Source organism: Phalaenopsis equestris, unplaced genomic scaffold (genome assembly GCF_001263595.1).
Source record: "Phalaenopsis equestris unplaced genomic scaffold, ASM126359v1 Scaffold000006, whole genome shotgun sequence".
NCBI lineage: Eukaryota > Viridiplantae > Streptophyta > Magnoliopsida > Asparagales > Orchidaceae > Phalaenopsis > Phalaenopsis equestris.
Genome location: NW_018164448.1, coordinates 1889455 through 1906932, shown reverse-complemented (window position 1 = coordinate 1906932; position 17478 = coordinate 1889455). Strand labels below are relative to the sequence as shown.

The 17478-nt window shown below is 35.2% G+C and overlaps 1 protein-coding gene across 1 annotated transcript; it reads right to left on the bottom strand.

The window, feature by feature from the left end:
* Window positions 1-397: 397 nt before the first annotated feature.
* On the bottom strand, window positions 398-1507 carry LOC110018244 (fasciclin-like arabinogalactan protein 1). Its single transcript, XM_020715508.1, has one exon. The coding sequence runs from the start codon at window positions 1406-1408 to the stop codon at window positions 641-643; it is 768 nt and encodes a 255-aa protein (XP_020571167.1). The 5' UTR covers window positions 1409-1507; the 3' UTR covers window positions 398-640.
* Between the last annotated feature and the right edge of the window lie 15971 nt (window positions 1508-17478).

Sequence of the window (17478 nt, the reverse complement as noted above, 5' to 3'; positions counted from 1 at the left end):
AAGAAATAAAAAATAAAAAAACACTCACCCTCATCACCTCTATCACACACATTCTTTTTTTATATTAGAATATAATAAATTTATTTTCCTTATATATATTTTTAATTTTGCATGCCACATATTATCTTTTAATATAATTAAATTATCAGATAAATATATCAAATTATTAGACATTTATAACTATAATTTTATTAAAAAAATTATAAATGTCCAATAATTTAATCATACTTAATGATAATATGCGACATATAAAATTAAAATATATATAATAAAAACAATCAAATTCTAATATAAATTACATTAAGGCATGATGACACATTCTTTTTTTATTTTTTTTTTAATTTCTCTCTTATTTTTCCAAATCAAAATTACCCAAAATAAAAAATAAAATAAAAATTACATACATAGCACCCAAATGTTATGCATTTACTTATCTCACATTTAAACGTTGATTTTCACATCCTTAGCACTCTAATTTATGCATGAAAAGGTGAATTACACTATTAGTTGCATACATAGGAAGATATGTAAAAATAAAAGTTTAGGGGGGTAGATTAGTAATTATATAAAAATTGGGTGCTATGTCTGTAAATTCCCCCCACCCAGCTCAAAAAAAAAAAAGAAAAAAAAAGAAAAAAGCCTAAACAAAAGCAAAAGCAAAAAACGCAGCCACGGCAGCAACACCGGCAAGATTACCTGCAGCAGCAGCTCTATTATTATCCCCCGCTTTCTGATCCGCCGCCTTGTCGCCGGGGCTTTGCGCCTCAGGCGATCCGTTCGACTGCTTTTTTCCGGCAGGTTTCGGTGAATCCGCCACCACCTGCGGTGCCGGCGCCGGCACCGGCACCTCCGCCGGCTTAAATATCTCTGTCGGCTCGAGCACCTCATCAATGGCGTATAACGCCACGGGATCCTTATCAAAAAGCGTACCGGTGATATTGGCCTTCGTGACCTTCGTCTGCAGCGTAACGACATCGCCATCGTTCTGTATGGTGAAGTTGTAGTTCTTGGTGGTGCCGTCGGTGGCGAGGGTGTTAACGACGCCATTGTTGGATTTGAGCATCTGGATCGAGTAGTAGATGGGGATCGCGTGGTATAGAAGAAGGGAGATCTTCTGGTCGGCGGTTAGGTTTTTGAATAAGGGGAGAAAGGGCTTCAGGACGGGATCGGTGGGGCAAAAGGCGGTGAGGCCGCTGCCGATGTTAGAGGCGAAGGAATCGGCGGCATCTGCGGTGGAATGGAGGAGATCGGCGAATGATTTGCAGCCATTTTTGGACATGAGGTCGGTGATGTTGATGTCGTCAGTGGTGAGTGGTTGGGGTGCCGGGGAGGACTGGGGGAGGCTGGTGGGAATCAGGGAGAGGAGGAGCAGGAAGAGGAGGATAGATGGCCGGAGGAATGGCTGCATTTTCGCCGGCGGGAAGGGAGGAGTGATGTGATGATGGTGCTGCGCGAAATGGGAAGTGAGAGTACTGTAGATTGGGAGTAGAGAAAATGACCTGACTCTTTATATAAAATCGTGGCTGTAAGTTGTGACATTAAAAAAAGTAAATAATGAAAAGAAAGATTTTCATAAACATCACTTGATATTTATGTATTTACATATTAAATATGTCATTTGTATTTTACATTTGAAATGGTAATATTTTTGAATTGGTTTCATATTGAAATTGGCTCGTGACTTGTTATATTCGATTTCGAGATTGAATCGAGCTCGATACGACTTGAAAGCAAACAAGTTGGCACAAATTTGAGTTAATAGAATCCGTTCCATCTCAAAATTGGCTCAATCCAACTCGTAATCAAAACAAGATGACTCAAACTCAATTAATTTGGAAATCAGCTCGTAGCTCGTTATATTCGATTTTATTTAGTATTATTGATGCTTGCTAGAAAAGTTGTGATGTTAGAGTAAAGAATTATCGTCTTAATATTGCAGAAGAATTCAACACACACTCAGACAAAATGAAACAACAAGTAGAAATACAAATATTTTTTATGTGGAAAACCCAGAAAGGGAAAAACCATGGTGCCTAACCAAGTTGAAGAGTTTCACTATAGAAAGATGATTACAGTTGCAACCACTTGTCCCACATGTGGGAAAAAATTACAAGTTTTCCCAAGTTACAATGTCGGTGTGCTGAAGAAATTGCTGTTAGGAATGAACGGCGTTCGATAGCAAATGACAATGTATGGTCGGTGGTGATTGAGGTATTCGACGATGGTTGACGGATATTGATAGTGATCGACAGTGTTCGGTGGTGGTTGGCGGAGATTAGCAGTGATTGTCGACGGTCGGCGATGATCGATGAAGGTCGGTGTTGTTCGATGATGGTTGACGGTGTTCGACGACGATTAATGACAATCAGCGGTGGTGGTGTTGGGCTTTAGTTCCTTCTCAAAGCTTTAAGGTTTTCCTCGAATCTCAATCTCTCCTCTCTCCTATTGAGAGGTGGGGCTTTATTTATAGAGTTACATGTACAATAAATGCCAGAATATGAACAACTTTGATCTTGACGGTCCGGAGAGCTTCCTCTGATTAGATGACATTTGATGGACATGTGAGTGTCTTAACGACGTCGAATTGAGAGATCTTGGGCTCGTTGGATTCGTATTGTCAAGACACTCAACTCGACCATAAGTTTACCAGATTTGACATCTATTTGACATTTTAAATATGCTTGGAAAACTTTCAAAAGTGGTTTAATGACTTGAATTCAATTTGATTTAGCTCTTATTAGACTGATTTTGATACATTTGGGCTCGTCTCGTCAAGCTTGTCATTTTGACTATAAGTTTGTTAAAATCTGAACTCTGGATGACTTTTGATTAAATTTTTAATATTTATTGCTCAAAAGATTGTCTCGAGATTCAAACTAAATCAATTAAATATAATTTTTATAAATAAAAAATAATTTAAGATGATCTTGAGCCAGAGTTGATCTGTGCTCAACACAAAAATCAGCTTAAAAAAAATGATCCAAAGTCTAGGCTCATGTCTAACTCAACTCGTTTATATCGATCCAAGCTAAACGTTATACGGTATACGGTAATTGTTCACATATGCGTAATACACCTCAACTACCATGAAATTACATAACTGACCTTTTATAAATATTACCTTTTATTGCTCTGCTACCGTAAAAGAAAGTCTTTAATAATTTCAAATAAATACCAATAAATCTATTTCTAGGAAATGCTCACACTGAAAGCTCTACATCGTTTGGATCTAAATCAAATTTTATGTTTCGAAATCTATATGTATCAAATTTATACAAGTTTTAATGTAAATGTTACTCTTTTTAATTATAAATTTAATAATGAATATATATAATTGAAAAATGTGGCATCTAGATACAACCACCTAAGTCTTATGTATAACATCTAAATTTCCTTAAAAAATATTTATATTACCAAAATCATTCATATCACATATGAAAATATTATTATTTTAACTCTTAAAAAGTGAATATATTAGGTAATTGGTCATATATATATATATTTCAAAAATGTTGACTGCTGGTCAATTCCAAAGTCTGACCAATGGGCAGACCCCCTTACAGACATGTGTGCAATTCGATCCTACGCGGGGATCGAATCCCTGACCCAAAGGACTTATACCAAAGACCGCAATCAATGAGTCAGATGAAGACATGAGTTATGCATGAATATGTAATTCACTTAAAAAAAAAAGATAAAATTTTGATATTTTTTATGTAATGAAATTTTGAAAGGTATAAATGTATACAAATAAAATTCGAGTGTCAAAGTAATAGATTTATAGATAAATTGGGTGATATGTGTGTAAATGTGAATTTAGTTTAGCATTAAAAAAAAATTAAAAGCGACAAAAATCAGAGTTTGGGCCCCCAGGCCACGTGCTCTCAAGCCAACTTACACGTGCAAGGCTGCATATTGCACCAAACTCAAGGGCAACCCACAGGCTCTATCTGTTGCCACGTGTTTGGTGATCCGTTGACTACGCTTTAAGCGGATTGCGTCCACCGACTCGCTTGGATCGGCTGAATCATAATTAACACATTGCTGCATTTATGACCAACAATATTCTTACAGCTGTTCTTTTAAAAAAAATTACTCTCACTAGGCTGATCTAGTATGGTTGAGATAAATGTTCGCTGTTTTGTAAAAAGATTGAGTTGGTATTTATAAGGGGTGTTCTTTATTGCCAGCGGTGATGTTTGTCAGGTGTGCGTAAATCATTGGCAAATCGGGACCCTGCATTTATTAATCTACGGTTCGTTGCGTTGGGCAGATTTAATTAAGATGATTTCCAAGAAAAAATAATTATAGTGATAAGTGAATGTGAAAAAAAAAAAATTACCTCGATAATACAATTAATATTCCCTCATGTTATTCAGGTGTTATTATGTATTATTCAAGTGTTATTGATGCGTTATTGTGTTATTATAATACCATGAATATTCTCAAAACACAATAACATACAATATCACCTGAATAACACGGGGAAATATTCTCCGGTGTTACCTGTGTTGCCGAGAATATTTTCCTGTGCCGTGATTTCATTAAACTCCGCACGTAACTCTACATGCGGAGTCCTGATATAATATTTTTTCGATTTACAAATATACTATTAAATTCCTAAGTGTTTTTATATCTAATATCTGAATTTTAATTTTTACAAGCATATCATAATTAATGCATGAAATCTATATTTCATTTTATTAAAAATTAAAAATAATAACATTTTTAATATGATATAAATGTAAAAAATAAAATTTAAGTGTCCATTTATAAATACATAAGAATTAAACAATACATATGTAAATGCCCTTATATTTATTTATTTATTCAAGATTTATTAATTTAGACTTCTATCATCCATTGTACAATAAATATTTTCAAAAAAAATATTAATAATTAAAGTTATAAATATAATAAAAATATTATATTATTTATTAATATTAATTTAAATTATTTGCAAATGTGGATTCATATATTATATTGTTAACATATTACAAAAATATAATAAAGATTAAAAAAAATAATCCCCCATGCAAGTGGATGAGGTTGTTGAAGTGGAATCTACAATGCCTAAAAAAATAATAAAAGAACCTTTTATCAAATATTGTAATCTTTTCATATATATATAGCACGATAGTAATATTACATTTTTGCCTCTATTCGGATGAGATTTTCGCTGAGTATCTTAGATATTTTATATATCATGAGTCATCATTTGGTCTTTTTCTGGCTCGATCATCTCAGTTTAGACTTGGTTGGAGCCTCTGTTGGATGTTGAAGATGCCTTATGGGATCAACCTCTCCATCGAGTTGATTCTCCCGTGACATAAGGTTTCGTATCGAGTTGGTTTTATTTTGGTTGAAGACATGGACGCTTTCTTGGTAAGCTTTTGGGTGAGCTACTTAGATGATATCAGTTGCTTATCCTCTCATCATTTTTTTGCTCAGTTGGCTTGGCTTAATCGGCTTGATGGATCTGGAGATCTCTTTGCAGGGGATCTTCCTATATTATACTTCCTTGTTCTGGACCGTTGGATCCCTATGACATCTGAAACCTTTTTGACGTACACATACATACCACTCAATTCCTATGCACTTAAATATCTAACACCTAAACTTAATTCAATTTTTACACATGCCACTTTAACTATGCATGAAAATGTATTTTTTTTAAGCATTTGGAGTCCAGCATATATTGAAGAAGGAAGATTTACATAAATACAACTCAATTCCTATGTATTTGCATATCTAATGCTTGGGCTTCAATTTTTACATACATGCCACCTTACCATTGTATGGAAAGGCGTATTTCACATTTTAGAAGCCAAAATAGTGACATTATTTTATGTGATATAAGACATTGGGACGGTATGAATGTAAAAAGAAATGTTTAGGTGTTAGATATGTAAATACGTAGAAATTGAAAATTGGATTACCTGATTGAAAGATCTCTATTTACAGCTGCAAAACTGAAAATCATCAGCAATATCAAAAAACACGCTAAATTCACCACTAATATTTATTATTAGCTACCAATTTATAAAAAATTGGCTCCCATATCAATTTGACAGTGTAAGAAATCATAAAAATAAATTAGGGCATTTACATTCATATTGTTGAGTATTGTGGAGCCTGGACCATGATTCGATTTGACAGTTTCGACATCTATGGAAGTTAATTAAATTGCATTTAATTCCTTCATTCTTCTGTTCTCCCGCCTTCCTCGTGTTGGTGGATTAAGGAAAGCAATAATTATGATTGCTTAAGATTGCTTTCTCATATCTCCTCTAATCCCCCCATTGCTCTTCTGGATTACTAATTTAAAGACTTTCCTTAATGGGCCTTGAATTGAAAGGTTTTAAAAGGGCTTTGGCTCGAAGATGAAAGGGTATGTGATTTAAGTTACGGAAGAAATACTATCGCATAGTGGCTTCCTCCATCAAATCTCCTTTTTGTGTTTTCTTCTTCTGTGTTTCGCTGTGTTTCTGGTTTATGAATTTCTCATTTCAATTTTTGCTCGCATAGTGGCTTCCTCCATCAGATCACCTTTTTGTGTTTTCTTCTTCTGTGTTTCGCTGTTTTTCTGGTTTATGAATTTCTCATTTCATTTTTCGCTTTATTGTTGTTGTTTTTCACAACAACTGGTATCAGAGTCGTGGTTTCAGGATCTAAGGAGGAACGATGGCCGGAGATGAAGTGATGGCATCTTGGATCAAGAAGTTTAATGACACAGATTTTGGTTAGTGGAGGATGCAGATAGATGACTACCTCTATGGGAAGAAACTTCACTTGTCGTTACTGGGAAAGAAACATGAAAGATAGACGAGACGGAATAGAATCTGTTGGATCGGCAGGTTCTGGGGGCTACTGCAGATCTTATGACGACTTTATGAGGTACATATAAAAAACTATCGACGAATAACAAGATGCACTTAATGAAAAAAATATTCAACTTAAAGATGGCGGAAAATGTGTCTATCGTTCGACATTTGAATGATTTCAATACCACCACAAATCAATTGTCGTTTGTTGAAATTGATCTTGACGATGAGATACGTGCGCTGATATTGTTGACTTCATTGTCAAATAGCTGGGAAGCTATGGGGATGATAATTAACAATTCTGTAGATAAATCTAAACTAAAATATGGTAATATTTGTGATTTGATTTTGACTGGGGAGGTATGTAGGAAAGATTCTGGCGAGACCTCGAATTCGAGTTCAACACTGAATGTTGATTCCAGAAAAAAATCATAGAATAGAGATTCAAATAGAGGAAGATCGAAATCAAAGCATGGAGACAAGAGCAAGTCAAAGTTTGGTCAACAAACAACATGTTGGAATTGTGGCAAAACTGATCACATAATGAAGAACTGCATGAATCCAAAGAAGAAGAATAATGATAACTCTAATGTTGTAACTGAAGAAGTACATGATGCACTATTGCTGATAGATTACAGTTCTGTTGATGATTGAATACTGGATTCAGAGGTTTCTTCCAAACATCTTCTCACCGAGAGTTAATGTGGAACTATGTGGCAGGTGACTTTGGGAAGATATATCTGGCTGATGGAAAAGCTCTGAACGTTGTGAGGAAGAAATACGTTGATATTGCATTCTCTAAAAAGAGCAAATGGACTTTGCAAAAGGCCAGACACATTCTTAAGTTGAAGAAAAACCTCATTTATGTTGGGCAGCTCAATGAGAGTGGTTATTCGATAGTTTTCTCAGATAGCACCTGTAAAGTTACCAAAGAAGCATTAGTACTGACCCTGGATAAGAAAACTGACACATTATATATAACTACAGGTTTACTCAACACAATTGCTATTATAGTTGCAGAGAGCACGACAGATCTGCGACAATGCAGGTTTGGTCACATAAGTCAGATCTATAAAGAAATCTTACAACATGAAAATTCGAGCAAATGAGAGCTGGCCATGAAGGAGTAGATGGATTCCCTGTTAGGGAATCAGATTTGTGAGCTAACAGAACTTCTACCAGTGAAGAATGACATTGCACAATAAATGAGTGTACCGGGAGAAAACTGAGCTTGATGACAGTAAAAGATACAGGATTGGTCTTGTTGAAAAAGGCTTTCAACAGAGGCAGGATATTTCCCATGTAGTGGAAGTTGTAAGCAAATACAGGAGTAACAAAGGAAAGAGCTTGGAGATACAAGACTATGTTGACACTGATAGGTCAACTAAGGGTGTTACTCTTGAGAAGCTGAAATTGTGCTCGAGCTGGTCTTCTAGTGTGAAATTAGGAGTTTTGTGTTGCAGATGTGGAGGATATTACGTTTGGAGAAAAGGGCGACGCAGGCAGTGGATGGTGCGGTATGTGTCTCAATCTCCAAGTGGGAGAATTGTTGAGTATTGTGGAGCCCAGTTGACGATTCAATTTGGCAGTTTCGACATCTATAGAAGTTAATTAAATTGCATTTAATTCTTTCCTTCTTCTATATGAATCTCCCGCCTTCCTCCTGTTGGTGAATTAAAGAAAACAATAATTATAATTGCTTAATATTGCTTTCTCATATCTCCTCTAACCCCACTGTTTCTTCTTCTGAATTCACAAATTAAAGACTTTCCTTAACGGGCTTTGAATTGAAATGTTTTAAAAGGGCTTTAACTCGAAGAAGAAAGGGCATGTGATTAAAGTTACGGAAGAAATACTATCCCATAGTGGCTTCCTCCATTGGATCTCCTTTTTGTGTTTTCTTCTTCTGTAAGGGCTCGCGGGTAGTGAGATAGAGGAGGAAGAGAGAGAGAGAGAGGAAGATAGAGAGGAGAGCTTCTTGTAAAAGTTGAGACGATCGATGATGTAATTCTCAAAGCAATAAAATACTCTGCAACTCCGTAGAAGTAGGCAATTTGCCGAACCACGTAAATCTGTGTGTTTCCCTATGTTTCTAATTTTTGAATTTCTCGTTCCAATTTTTGTTTTATTGCCATCGCTTTTGACAACACATACCACCTAATTCCTATGCATCTACATTTCTAACACTTACCACTTTGCTTTTTATATTTATTTCGCCCAAATATTTCATATCACCTAAAAAATAGCACTATTTTAACATTTAAAATGTCAAATACATATTTTCTTGCATAATTAAGGTGACATATATGATAAAAATAAAATTTAGGTGTTTGTACAGAGAAAAATGTGTCAACACGAATCTCGAGGTAATCCTCCAGCTCAACAAAGAGTGACATGTCAAAGATGGACCCACCAAAAAATGACCCGAGGACCAAGAAAAATCGATCAGCTCATGCTAGTCATAATTCATAAAGACCAACCCAACGATACACGCCCAGATGACTTCATCTCCTCGAGAGTCTAAGTCTACTCAGTCGAAAAGAATTCCCATAACGGGAATTGAGGATTGACGACCGACCCAATACAATCAACTGACTAAATCAGCCGAACGGATCAAGTCTTGCCGACCAACTTCAGAATCCAGTCGGTCGCCCGTCAAGTAGGTCGACCGACAACACTAATCAATTGACTGCTTTGGCCCCAATCGATCGAGCCAGAGAACGAGAAGGCCCAAGGCCTGCAAGGGCATAATTCCTATAATAGCTTGTTCAACTCTCCATAAAACAGGGTTATAAATATAATTTTACTTCATTGTTTTCCCTCTCTTATAAATAGAGGGGTCTTTTCATGTAATAGGACTTTTGGCCTCTCTCCCTTCTCCCATGTATGTTTACATAAGAAGAGCCTTTTAGGCTCTTCACATTCTCTATGTACCAAATATATTCGATTGTATAAAAAGGGTCACAACAATACAGAAACATCCCATTTTGTCCCATAGGGGTAAGTCGTTGTGCACTCCTCTTTTCTCTATCTTCCTCTCTCTCATTTCCTTTCATTGAAACGCCGCTCTAGTCACTCGGGTGTGCCTCCCGGACAAATTCGGATTACATATAAATTATACGGAGTATCAACAGTTTTCATCTCTTGCATGCGGTTTGTTGGAGTAATCCTTCAAATATGGTTAGTTGGAATACCAACAAAGCCTATCAAAAAGGAACTTCACGTGCAAACAAAAAATGTCACAAGATAAGATGAACCGATTATTGTCGTCCTTTTCCACATCAGTCGGTGATTTGGGAAAGAAAAGCCTTTCCTTTTTCGTGGCATTTACATGCATACCACTAGGGTTGTAAATAAGTCGAGCTTGAGCAAGCTCAGGCTTAGCTCGTGTTCGGCTCGTGTTCGAAATCGGCTTGTGAACAGTGTATTCGTGTTCGGCTCGATTTAAATATTCGTGTTCGTGTTCGGCTCGAAATTGGCTCGTGTTCGAACCTGAATCAAATATATACAAAAGAAGACACTAACCACATTGCCACATGAGGTGTTATGATTTAAACTTAGACATAAATATATATAATATATTATTATATAAATAATATATGTAATATATTGTTATATAAAAACTTATATAATTTTTTATATTTCGAGCTAAAACGAGCCGAACACGAGCGAACAAAGAGTGTTCGTGTTCGGCTCGTTTATAATTCGAGCTTTAAAAATTTGTTCGTATTTGGCTCGTATACTTAACGAATGAGCCGAACACGAGCTACTTAACGAGGCGAACACGAACTGTTCGCGAACAACGAGCTTTTTTTGACAGCCCTACATACCACATAATTCTCATCTATTTAGGTAATCTCACACCAAAATTATGTTTTTTACATTTGTACCACCCCAATTTTTATATCACGTAAAAAATAATGCCAAGTAAGATACACAATTTCATCAATAGGTAAGGTGGTATGTATTTAAAGATTAAAGTATAGTTGTTACATATTTAATAATATGCAAGCAAATCTTCACTTTTTAAGCCAATTTTTGTTTTTACATTAACTTCTTGCTTTCCAGGAAAACAAAAATCATTTTTGACAAATCGTGAAAATAGAAACATGCATGATATTGATATGCTTACTCCTGCTACAGACAAGCTGGCCTGGGAAGACCGGTCTGGACCGATCAGAATCAGCCAGACTTACCGGCCTGGCCAAGTCAGCCGGCCCAGGCTAAAGGACGATTACTAGATGGTTACGGGCAGGGCCACACAGCTATTAGTCAGCTTATAATCTTTTTTTACATCAACCCATATCATGTTGTCATTGAGAGGGGGAAAAAAAGAAGTCTTGAAAATTTAAAGAGTTACCAAATAATTGCTTGCTAGAAACCAATCCTCGCTTTGCTTTCTCAATGTACAAATAACTCGACATCATTGAGGTAAATTATATTTGTTTTAACCAAAATTTCTCTAATATTACATCGAGTTGTGGTTGTCTGGTTTTAAGGTTAAGACTTTTCATGAGCACAAGTACGAGTGTAAATGAGAAAAAAATGAGCGTATTAAGGTTCTATTTGTGTTCTGATCGTTTGTATTAACACTAGTTCAAACTTGACTCATGTTCGAATCATAATGAGTTAGTTCATCTTCCGTTCGATATTATTCAATTTATTTATGAGCAGCTTAAATTTGTTCTTTTGATTGCTCATTTTAGCTTGAATTAAAATCAGCTTTGCAATCAAGCAAAAGTTTTGTTCTTAAAGTACTCTACGGTTGTAAGAAAACTTTCTCAGCAGATGTGGGACTAAAAAAATTTTCCTTTTGCTCTAGGCTTTTTTTTTTTCGTTTGGGCGTTTACTTGCATATCATCCAATTCCTAAGTATTTACATTTGAAAAACCTGGACAATTATAAATGTGGGCCAGGGTTGGCAGCTTTCTCATTCTTTTTTGCATTTAGATACATAACAGTTCATCAATGCCAATGCATTTACTAATCTAACGCCTGAATTTTACTTTTTTAATATATAATTAAAATAATATAAATAAATTTAATTTTTTTGAATCAGAACAAACCGAACATGAAGGTACAAACTTTTATTCGTGTTCTGATCGTTTATAAATCGAGTTCAAAATAATTGTTTGTGCTTAACTCGCTTGCTTAATAAAGAAATCAAACACGAGCAATTTAACAAGTTATTTGCAAACTACGATCTACTTTGACTTAAAGAAACGAATCTAACAGATAAATAACTTTTGATTTTGATTGATTGGCCTTGTTGATAGAACAGTATAGCCAAATTGTAATTTGGTATATGTGCTAACCTAAATATACTGGGATGAACTTAAATCTGTTGGAAGGCTCGTACATGAGACTCGTAACCTCAAGACAAGGAAACTATAATGATGGGTTCAACAGCCTTATCTTATTATAGATAAGGTAACACAATAGATTTAATTTGACAAGCATTTCGTCTTTGTGCAGACCCAGTTAAATGCGTTGGGGTAAACCCCCTTAAGAAGGCCGACAAGCAAGACTTAAAACACTGAAAATCACAAGGCTTGAGTGAAGCTTAGCATAGCCTTGTGCAGAATTTAGAATAACTTATAAGGATGGGTTTTACGCTCCCATCTTACAGCACGATGAGCTTATATGGTGGGCCTTAAGATCTCCCCCTACAGGCAAGGTAGCTTTTTTAGCAGCGACTGAAAAATACCATTGGATGAATTGAGAATCAATAAGGTTTGAGAGGTGTTAGTATGCTCTGTACATATCAATACATTAGCCATGAACATAGATGCATTAAGTTGAATGAAGTCGTGTGATTTTTACAAACCATTTGGAACATTTGTAGGAATGGCTTGACAATATTGGCACATTTTTCAAAGTTCAAATGTATAAAGCCCTTGTATATTGTACAACATGCTTGGCTAAGTCAATTTAAAGTTGATAATTTTAATTTCTGTAGAATAGATGGGATGGCCTGTCTGATGAGATTGATTGAAACAATTGCTATAAACTTTTGTTAAGTATAGAATAACTTCTTTTTGCCAAGTTAAATGTTGAACAAACAATTATAGCACACGTGCAAGTGATGAGTGAGCATTCATCACATCCAATATAATTAATGATATAGGTTACATTAGCTAAAGTGTATTTTCTTCCTCATTACAAACTTAAGATGTAAATCTAATTTTGCATGCTTTGTTAAAATCATTATGATGGGACATGTAGAAATGTTTTGAGAGTTAAAGAATATTATTTTATATTACTCTCAGTTTTCTTCTCATTAAAAGTTCCTAGATGAAGTTGTCAAAAAGTTAATTCGTCTTTGACGACCAGAATGATGCCCGAAGCATGTCAGCAATATCTCGCTTGACGACAGGCCAAAAGCTATTGAGGCGAACACAACACCGGATTGCGGGGTCTGTGACCGCGACATTGCGTATCGCGAATCACAACAATCCTGCAACTGCAGGATCAATAACCAGCCGAGAGCCTTTCTATTATTATTATTTTTTTCTTTCCTTCCCGATTTATCTTCTATTTTGTCATTTTCCAATTAATTTTTTTTCTATGAAAGAACTATTTATATTTTGTGAGACTTTTGTATTATTTTGAGTTTATAGAGATTGTAGTCTATGTTTTCCACCTTAACGAGTATTGTGACTTTTACTTTTGCAAGTGACGTGCATGTATCTTGCTTAACAACATATTGTGAACGTCCTTGCTGCCCGTAACTAATTGTTTTGCCGTTCTCCTCACTGTTTTTACCAAGGAGACAGTCAATCGACACCTATCACCCATTCAAATGCCCTCAAACTCGCATATTTTCATTTCCTCTATTTCTCCCCCACCTCCTAGCAAAACCCACTCCCTAAATGCCTTATAGAAAACATAGAATAGTATCATTGGATATCAGAGCGTGGCAAGCCCAAGATTTTTTAATTTTGCACCAATCCAAATAAATTAACAAAAAAAAAGAAAAAAAAAACCACCATACCCGAATCATTCCTACCACAAGTCCTGACCCCAACCCAAAATTTTTAAAATTCAACTTTCCACCTCCACCAATATCTCACCCTGACACCTGACATAAAAAACTTAAGCCCCAGATCAACTTTGGTTTGTAATTCTACATCTGTCGCAAATCTGATCCTGAAGAAATAACACCATGTCACCAAGGAACCCTCAGCGAGGTGTCCAAGAACTTACTATAGAGGATATGCAACAAGAAATCTTCCAATTGCTGTAGAGACTTGCTTCATTGGTGAGATCACCCATAGCAACAACAGTGATCCGTCAGATCGAGAGGCGAAAGTAAATTCATTCTATCAGGCAGTTTCTAGTAATTAAGTACCTACCTTGATGATTTTACATGAAGTATCAAAGGGGAAGCTATGATTTTAAAGTAAAAGTGAATTTATTGGATTTCGGCTATTGTGTGGATCCACATGAATTTATTGAGTGATTTCAAACAGTAAAATGAATTGTTGAGTATAAGGATGTTCCTCAAGGCAAAATAGTTAAATTGACAGTCATCAAATTCAAGAAGAATTTGAAGTGAATCTGACAACAAGAAGGGAAGAGTAAGATCATCAAGATGGGAAGGGAGATGCACCACAAATAACTTTCACCGCATTACCGACACGATGTGTTTATTGAACTTCACCAACTTCACTAGAGAAATTCTTTTGTGGTTGAGTAAACAGTTGAATTTGATTAACTCAGGTTGAAATGTGAGGGTCTGTTTGGAGAAGCTGCAGCTTATCCAGTTTATCCAGATAAACAGCTTATTTTGATAAACTGTTGATGAACAGCTGATCTGAATAAGCTAGCTGGCTAACTATTTAATTTGTGAGTTTGGAAAATAGCTGATTTGCAGCTGTTTGTGGAAAAATGTTCATTTTGCCCCTGTTAAGTAATGTTGTCTTTAATAGAACTATCTTGACATTATATTTGATACTGCAGAAACATAAAACTAATACAAAATAGTACATAATGCGATTGATTTCTCAATTAAACCAAATTGCCATAGTTTCTTGAGAAAGATCTTTTAAAATGCTTAGGAAAGTTTTATTAGTTTTATATTCAATCTCTTTATTATAGAGAACCCTAAAAAAAAACAACTCCATATTAAAAGCAAATGAATTATCGATGCCATTTAAAATCTTGTTACACACACTAAAAAACCGTTTTTTAGAAGGGGCGGCAATTAGTTCATCTAACTTGACAGTTTAATAAAAAAATTAAAATTTAACACAAGTAAAATGAAAATGTATGTAATTAGAAAACAACTTAATATATGGTTCAACAATTTAATGAATACACAATGTCAATATTGCAATAGATTAAACAAAATTAACCCCCATCTATAAAAAGAATCAATTAAAAATACAATACAAATATTCATTCTTAATAAATGAAAATGAGAACGAAAGCTTTTATTTCATATGTAGCATGTCAGCTACTCAAGCCATGCATTTGAATGCCACGGCACAAGTTCAGAAATCCAAAATACATCACAATTCAAAGTATGATAATGCATAAGGTGCAATAGAGCTAGTTATGTTAAGCTAAATCTTTTAGTTGGTGATATCAGCTTTTAAATTAAAAAAAAATGATATGCAAAGTTCAAAGTATACGATTAAAAAAGCATGAAAAGGAAAAATAGCTTCAAGCAGAGCTGAAGTTCAACGAGTTTTAAATCAAGCGTGTTTATACAATCTGATTCCTATCACAACGGCATAGATTTCTATCTCATTAATTTTGAAAATATCATTTCAAATTAAGAAAATGAGTCCACTCAGAGAAATACAGTAACTGGGAAGAAATATCCAATTGAGGCAGAGCAAGGGTTTTCTACAAGTTAGCTCATTCCATATTGAGTTGAACTTCAAAAGGATCAAACCCCAACAGTCTTTCTCAGCTCCATGTAACGATTGGAAACGCAAGAGCCATGCCAGAAGAGAGGCTAAATGAATCACGTGATTAGAAAGCAAATAGCTTTGAAAGTGAAAAAATAGCTACATCACAATAAGATCACCACACTTTACAAATAGAGTTCAATCACGTGATTAGAAAGCAAAACTGTGCCTAATGGAGCACTCAAGCCAACCCCGTCAAAGGAGAAATCGGTATAGAGTGGAGAAAAGGTGGAGATCAACAGTACTCTTAAATATATCTCAACCATAAAGTGTTTCAAATGTCATAGTTTTGGGCACGCTATATGTGATTATACAATAGAAGGTTTAAATCTTCCATTAAACATGATGCAGTAAACGAGGTAGAGGGTGAAGACTCGGAGGAGGAGAATAGATAGGAGTATCGACTATCCGTGGACAAAGAAGAGATGTAAGTGATTCAAGCTGAGTCCATGAGAGAGATCCAATATGACTAATATTGATTGTTCTAGAATGCAGTGAGTTCGAGGAGCAGATATAAGAAAAATGAAAACCCGTGTTGAAAAAGTTATCGGGTGTCATAACTGATATTTTACCTTTTGAGTGGTCACCACCAAGAGAAATTCAGCATACCATAAATCTCATTCTAGAAATTTCTCTGCCAAAGCAACTTGTCTATGGAATGCAACCAGCCTAGTATGAGAAATTAACAAAATTATTACACACTTGAGGGTAAGAGACTTGATTTGTGAGAGCACTATCACAGATGAAGCTCCAGCTCTAATTGTGCTAAAAAAGAATGATTATTTATTCTACCAATGTAGACTTCGGAAGAAAATAAATGTTTCATAGTTATCTTTGGTGGTCGTGAGCAAAGACTTTGTAGTGGGGCTCCAGTGCTCCACAAGCCACAACAATACAATGATTTTGTTATGGTGGTAGATCAATTCCATAAGCTTCCTGTGAAAAAGATGAAGCTCTTCCTACTTGGGAGAATGATGTCGGATGCAACACCGAATTGCGAGTCTATAACCACGGGATCAAGTATAGTGAATTGCAAAAATCCCACAACCACAAGATTGATAGCTGGCTGAGAGCCTTTACATTTCAACATTTTTTCTTTTTTTTATGATTTCTTTCCAATTCTCCTTTTCCAATAAGATTTCTTTTTCTATTAGGGAATTTATATGTTTGTTTTTCGAGACTTGTTTTTTTTCTTGAGTTTATGAAGATTATAATATATGTTCTCTACCTTAAAGAGTATTGTATATTGTCCTTTCGCAAGTGGTGTGCATGTATATCTTACTTAAGAACAGGCGGTAAATCTCCTCGCTGTTCGTACATAATCATTTCGTGATTTGTCTTGTTGTTTTTAGTATAGACAACCACATAACGATACATATCCCCATCCAAATGCCGCCAAACTCACATGTTTTCCTTCCCTTGCTATTTCTCAACCACCTTCCCATAAAACCCTCTTCCTACATACCTTCTACAAGACCTAAAATAGTATCAAAGTTTCAACATGTAGCAATTTTACTCGCAAGAAAAAATTGCTCTTGCCTCTAAATAAAGATGGGGCATTTACATACATACCACCCAACTCTTATATAATTACATATCTAGCACCTAAACTTCACTTTTTTTCACTTATACCACCCAAATCTTCCATATCAAATTAAAAGTACCACGATTTCAACTTTTAAAAAGTGAAATGTACTTCTTCATATATAGTCAAGGTGGCTTATATATATATATAT

Excerpts from the sequence above, each read along its gene's own strand:
- LOC110018244 (XM_020715508.1), bottom strand. The coding sequence starts at position 1,408 with ATGCAGCCATTCCTCCGGCCATCTATCCTCCTCTTCCTGCTCCTCCTC.